This window comes from Hippocampus bargibanti, linkage group LG17 (assembly GCF_051943395.1).
Source record: "Hippocampus bargibanti isolate YZ-2025 linkage group LG17, ASM5194339v1, whole genome shotgun sequence".
Classification (NCBI taxonomy): domain Eukaryota; kingdom Metazoa; phylum Chordata; class Actinopteri; order Syngnathiformes; family Syngnathidae; genus Hippocampus; species Hippocampus bargibanti.
In genome coordinates, this window is record NC_142750.1 from 5,211,480 (window position 1) to 5,218,376 (window position 6,897).

A 6,897-nucleotide genomic window follows, 5' to 3' on the forward strand; every position below is an offset into this window, starting at 1 on the left:
TCACCATTTGATGAAAATTCCCCACGAATGTGTTTTTTTTAAATAGTAATTTAAAAAATATACAAATAAAACTAAATGTCGAAACTCAAATGTAATTCATTTGAATTCAAGATATTTGATATTTTTCGTGAAAATCATGACATTTTTTTTAAAATAAGGAACATTTACTAGTAGAGCCTATATTTGAAGAGTTGAGTTAAATGTAATTAGTGTCACCATTCACAGCCTTACCTAATAGTGATGGAATTCCGGCCCTGTTTGGTGCCAAAAGAACTTTCGGCTCCCCAAATGGGTTGTTTGTTTTTTTCCTCGCTTGAATTAATTTACTACCAAAAATAAGGTAAAAGTACATGTAAAATGAATAACAAAATGTAAAAAAAAAACATAAAATGTATCTTTTAAAAAAATATATGGCTTTATTTATATTCTTCTGAACATACTCAACATGGAGTGAGACAAAAAGTAATAGATTAGATTAAATTAGTCTACATTTCACAGCAGCAAAAAAGGACAGTCATTCAATCTTAAGCACAAAATAGCTTTATTTATAGTCTTCTGAACATATTCAACACAGAGTACAACATGAGTGCTACGAAAAAAAAAATATATAAAGTACAAAAACAAAGAATCATCTCAAAAAAAGGTCAAGGAAAAAAATCCAACCGGTGTGTATATTTATAAACGTAACTACCGTATCTACGGTAAAACAACAAGTAAACTTTGATTACCACACAACGAATTCTAAATTAAAATTAGTAAAACTTCTTTTCCTTAAAATTAGTGTAACAAAAAGAAGAAAAAAAAGCAGCATCCAGGTAAAAGCTTTAACACATATTTTCCATATACACATATATGCACGAAGAGAGAGAGGATTCCAGTGGATATTGAGGAATATATAACAGGAGGAGTTATTGGATTTAGCGATGAGGTCTGAGATTATTGAGGGATGGGGGGGATTTCAAAAGAAGCTACCAGTTTAATTTACCTTTGCTAATGCACCATTGACAGTAAGTGCAACCATTCAATGCAATCGATGTCTAAACATTAGCACCTACCTACATGCAAGGCACTTACCTGCACGTCAAGCCTGAAAAGTTATATTTTCTCTGTACCACTCTTATGATAGCCAGAAAATAATGAATAATAATACACAGAACAAACAAACAGCAGTGATGCAACCACACAGTACCAATTTGGTACTCGAAATGCGCGAGGAAAAGTTGATTACATACCGGCATTACGTGCTCTGTTGTACTTCCGGGTGTTGCTCCTTTTCCGGGTCTCGCTTGATTTGACTGGCGTAATACAAACCACCTGTTTTACACGTCACAAAAAAAGGCGAGTACCGATTGCGCATGCGCATGCGCGTGTTGGTTTCCGTTCTCATGGAAATTCGGGCTCTTTCGGCTCCGAAATGGCCAAATATTTTTTTTGTTTGCTTGAATTAATTTACTACCAAAACATTATGTATAATCATATGTAAAAGGAATTACTAATGCAAATATATACATTATATCATTTTTAACGTGTATTTCTCCGAACATACTCAACGCGTGTGAGCGTGTGCGTGTGTTGTGCGTGTGATGTGCGTGTGTGTGTGTGTGTGTGTAAAACCCTCCCCTCTGTCTTCTACCACGGATTGTGACCAATCACGTGCGGCTTTCACCAAAGGGGGGGGGGGAATCAGCTTCTAAATCGGCTCCCTATTAAGAGACGGCTCCGGTCGTTCGCGTCAAAGAGCCGGCTTCTGAAGTCCGTTCGTTCGCGAACGACACACCTCTATTACCCTAATGAACAGAATGATGTCCAAGCAAGAGACTCTCACCTGCTGGTGCCACTTAGCCAATTAAGAAGCTATAAAAAGGCAAGAACCTTGCTCAATTATTATATTCGTAAGATCAAATTGTAAAAGACAAAGGTTTAAAAAAACATGAGCAAAATGTGTGAGATAGAAGCTTTAGATGGTTGTCCACAAGTAAACCGGCAGTTCAAATGTCCCCACGGATCATGTGGCGCTATTTTCTCCAAGCGGAGCAGGCTACAGCAACACGAAGCAATTCACACCGGAGTTGTAAGAAAGAACTTTTAACAAATCATGTAATATAAGATTGGTAAAGATGACTTAACGTTTTTTTTTGTGACAAATGAATGTACTTAGCGTCCGTGGCAGTGCACAGTGAGTGGCTGCAGTGGTCGATTCACACGGAAATCACATCTCAGTCGCCACATGAGGCAACATGGCGGTGATAAACAATTCAAGTAAGCCACTTTACATAACTTTCAATTTTTTTTTTCAAATTTCGTTTTTTATTGCCTTGAAATTGCTTGAAACCAAATTTTTTTTCAGATGAAAACGTTGTGAAAAGATAGTGTTCTGTTTCGGTCGACCAATGTAATTTTCAGTAATGGATTTGTGAATCTGAGACTCTGTTGTGATTAAAAAAATATAGCTGTACAAATAAACGTGATACATATGCGTGTGTGGCGTTTGCCTCTTCGCAAAATAGATGCGAGTTTGAAACCTGCACCAAGAGTTTCTTCCAGGAAGACACTCTAAAAAGGCACATGTGCTATGCCCACGGCGAGAAAGACAAGTACTTCAAGGTAATCTCCGCCAGAGGGCGCTATATAACCAACATGCTATCATCGTTGCAAGAAATGTCCAGCCTGATCTTGTCAATGTCTCCAGTGTCCTCAGACTGGCTGTTCCCAGACTTTCAAGAAGAGATTTCATTTCAAGGTGCACCTTCAGGAACATGGCCTGGCTGCCAAGTTCAAGTACGTTTTGAGCTAAAACATTAAGGGAAAAAAATGCCCATTGAGACAATCTGTCACTTTAACGAACCTGTAAGAGATATCATGATTAAAATGTGCAAGATGACCAACGCATTGTTGGCAATTATTTAAGTGGAGTGACATTTTACTCCATACTACAGCCATTTTGGTTAAAGTCTATGGTGTATCAAGCCGTATTAAAAACATCAATGAAGTCCATTTACTTTTTATCATCACCCGCAGGTGTTCAAAGAAGGAATGCGGTGCCATGTTTGACTCCCGTGTGGACCGAAATGCCCATGAAAAGAAGCACGCAGGTGGTCAATCCTTTAGCGTATCAAAAAAGTGTACAAAAAGTGTATCCAGACACTCCCCTATTTACGAACATTCAAGTTACAAACGAATATTTTTGTAGTAGCATATGTAATGATAATACATTTAATTTCTAAGCGCCTTTCAAAACTCTCAAGGTCACTTTACAGTCACAGGATTAAGTTTTTTTCTGCGGGTGAGCAGCGGCAGCCACACGCGCCAGCGTTCACTCAACCTGGAAGTAACAAAGTAAAAAAAAAAAATAATAATAGATAGCCAGCCAGAAAGGATAATAGATAGCTAGCTCGATAGCCAGCCAGATAGCCTGTCAGATAGCCAGCTAGAAAAGCTAATAGCTAGATAGCCATTCGTTGTACTAAGTTCATCCTGTCTACTTGATATCTAATTTAAAGCGGAAGTAGACGCCGAAACATGTCAGGTATTTGAACACCTACACTGTAAGTAAAGAATCTTCTTTAAATTAGCTAGATAGCCAGATAGCTCGCTAGATAGCGAGCCAGATAGCCAGTAAGAAAAGCTAATTTTTAGATAGCCAGCTAGAAAAGCTAATAGCTAGATAGCCAACTAGAAAAGCTAATAGCTAGCCAGCTAGAAAAGCTAATAGCTAGATAGCCAGCTAGATAGCTAATTATTGATATGTAGTATTGTCTCCAGTTGTACATATCTTTATAGAGCAAATATTTTATTAAATGTTTACAGGACAATCAATACAGGCAAGTCTTAAACTTACTTATATAAAGCTTGAAGCTACATATATAAGCCATAAACATACATTCCATACAAAATATAGCACTGAAGCAACTTACGAACGAATTCACTTTACGAACGTATCTCATTCGTAAGTTGGAGAGTGTCTAATGTGATTTTTCTGCAAATTTCCCCATTGTGGGACTATTAAAGGTTTTCTGATTCTGATTTTTATTGTAGGTTATCGCTGCGTGGAGATGAACTGTCAGGTTGTTGCCTCAAGTTGGACCATGCTTCAGAAACACATGGTCAAACACCCATGTAGGTATAAAGTAAAAAAAAAAAAAAAACTAATACGTGTAAAAGGAAATTCAATGTAAATGTTTATTTTTAGTGACGTTTACCTGCCAAGTGTGCAAAAAGGCCTTCAAGAAGGGCAACGCACTGCGGCGTCACAAGCGGGTCCACGCCTCGCACAAGCCGGTGTTGGCGTGCCCCCGTGAAAACTGCCAGGCTTACTTCTCCACAACCTTCAATCTCCAGCACCACATCCGCAAGATGCACCTCAAAGTCTTCAAGTACAAATGTTCCTTCCCAGACTGCCCGCGCACATTTGCCATGCGGGTATGGAAATTGACCTATAACCTTTAGAGGCAAATGCGAGATTTTGATTGATTGTGTTGGGGAAAAAGCTGATTGAGACCTTTAAGGGAATGCTGTGTGGTGTTTCTCAATGCTAAATTTAAACATGCGCATATTTCACACAGGAAAGCATGATCAGACATTTGCTTCGACATGATCCTGATGTTGGCAAACAAAAGGTAAATGATGACAAAAATCCTTAAATGTACGGTATTCAAAAATGTTCCCCAAAAATGTGCCTGAACAAAAATATGTGTGTGTGTGTGTGTGTGTGTGTGTGTGTGTGTGTGTGTGTGTGTGTGTGTGTGTGTGTGTGTGTGTGTGTGTGTGTGTGTGTGTGTGTGTGTGTGTGTGTGTGTGTGTGTGTGTGTGTGTGTGTGTGTGTGTGTGTGTTACTTCGTACATATGTTACTTCTGGGTAGAGTGAACGCTGGCGCGAATGGCTGCCGCTGCTCACCCGCACAAAAAAAATAAGTGACTGTAAAGTGTCCTTGATAGTTTTCAAAGGCACTTATAAATTAAATGTATTATTATTATTATGTGTATGTTCAATGTGTGTGTGTGTGTATATATATATATATATATATGTGTGTGTGTGTGTGTGTGTGTGTGTGTGTGTGTGTGTGTGTGTGTGTGTGTGTGTGTGTGTGTGTGTGTGTATATAAATGTGTGTATATGTATGTATGCCAGTATATATATGTGTATGCCAGTGTGTATATGTGTGTGTATGTGTGTGTGTGTGTGTGTGTGTGTGTGTGTGTGTGTGTGTGTGTGTGTGTGTGTGTGTGTGTGTGTGTGTGTGTGTGTGTGTGTGTATATGTGTGTTTATGCCAGTATCTGTGTATATGTTATATTTATATTATATAAATTATGTGTGTGTATATACAGCGTGTATAAATTATATAATGTATGTATATGTTATGGGACAGAATCGCCCACGCCCCAAAAAGACCTGGCAGAAACGTTTGAATGGCAATCGTCTGCCCCTGGTGGAGGACAACCTGAACCGTCTGTTTGCACTCCGCATGCGCATCTCCCGCCGAGCCAAAGTGGAGTTGAACCTGTCGGGCCTTTTCAACGAACGCAAAGTCCCGCACTTGGTCGACCCAGAGGTCAACCTGCGTCAACTGTTCAACATCAAGCGACTGCCGCCCGTCCATAGTGAGGTGGCGTCCCTCAAGGGCTGAGTTGAAGCCAACTTAATTTCTTTTTGGGGAAATTGGGTCTTTTTCGGTTGTTGATGGTTAAATGTATTGGATATACATTGATATTTTAATTTGTGCTTAAATGATTCGTTGTCATTAAGAACGGAGAATCGTGTTTGCAAATGTACAAAAATGGTATTGACCCAATTAAAATAAATATAAGAAATTGCTTGAAAATGGCACTTGTCCTATACTTTGACTCCAACACATTCACGCTTGTTTAATCCGAATAACAAAGCGGCACGGCGCGTGACTAAGTGCTGAGTCACAAAATGTCTGGCACTTTGGGGGTGGCTGACACGTGAAACAAAGCAAATGCTAAGTTGTCATTTCTGTACTCACGTACTCAAAAAGCATTTGGGAACAAATTGGAATCTTTTGTCTAAAGGAGAGGTGTCAAATTCATTTTTTTTTTCCAGAATGTGGCACCAGTAACGGAAAAAGGCTCCATCCCCTCTGAGCCTCCGTTTAGTTTTTGGAACGTTTAATAATGTCTGATCAGCACACCTGAGGCGTCAAAGGTGTATAAGGGTGGACGTGCGAGGATTTTAAGACAAATAAGATCTTGAAAAGAACTCTAAAATGTACAGGGAGCCAGTAAAGGGATACCAGAGTAGGAGGGGTTATATGCTCCCTCTCACAAGTACCAGTCAAGAGGCAAACAGCAGCATTCTGGACCAGCTGGAGACGCTTCATGGAGGATTGGCTGACTCCAAAGTATGAATTACTGCTTCAAGGTGCATTTAGAAGTTTTTGCTCTCCATTTTCTATGTCTACTATCACGTTGTGTATTCCAATCACGGCAATTGTGAGCAAAAAAAATAAAATCAAAAGTCTAAATCCAACAATTAGTTGGCACCGAAAGTGCATTATCACACAAAGCAAAAAGTTGATTCATTTCTGGGGATGCATTCCGTTTATCGAGGGGAGTGAAGGGCGCGGAGCACTTTTGGGTCATCTATTTTGGAGGACAATCTAATTTCAGCTGTGACGCTTTTATGCTTAACCTACTTCAATCGCTTTTTCGACGAGCATCGTGATGAAAAAACGTTTGGCTGGTTTTACCGTGACCTCTATGACCTTCTGGACTACATCATTTTTCTAGTGGGGAGTACAAAGTAGTCATTCAAAACAATTTCGCCTGCACGCGTACTTGGTCAAGGAGGAACATTAAATTGTTTCATTTTGTATGTTATCTATTTTTTTTTGTTTTATGTCCTGCTACGTGCCGCTTCCTTGCGTCGTGTTTAGGCGA

At 39.3% G+C, this 6,897-nt stretch overlaps 1 protein-coding gene across 1 annotated transcript; it reads left to right on the forward strand.

The window, feature by feature from the left end:
* The first annotated feature begins 1,939 nt into the window (after positions 1-1,939).
* 42sp43 (P43 5S RNA-binding protein) lies at positions 1,940-5,624 on the forward strand. Its single transcript, XM_089019332.1, has 9 exons — positions 1,940-2,071; positions 2,159-2,259; positions 2,508-2,604; positions 2,690-2,778; positions 3,019-3,092; positions 4,036-4,116; positions 4,190-4,419; positions 4,563-4,616; positions 5,367-5,624. The coding sequence occupies exons 1-9, from the start codon at positions 1,940-1,942 to the stop codon at positions 5,622-5,624; spliced, it is 1,116 nt and encodes a 371-aa protein (XP_088875458.1).
* The last annotated feature ends 1,273 nt before the right edge of the window (positions 5,625-6,897 follow it).

Bases quoted from the DNA above. Each gene is read 5' to 3' on its own strand.
- 42sp43 (XM_089019332.1), top strand. From the start codon at position 1,940: ATGTGTGAGATAGAAGCTTTAGATGGTTGTCCACAAGTAAACCGGCAG. The intron at 2,779-3,018 runs GTACGTTTTGAG...CATCACCCGCAG, and splicing joins GGCCTGGCTGCCAAGTTCAA to GTGTTCAAAGAAGGAATGCG. The intron at 4,420-4,562 runs GTATGGAAATTG...TATTTCACACAG, and splicing joins CGCGCACATTTGCCATGCGG to GAAAGCATGATCAGACATTT.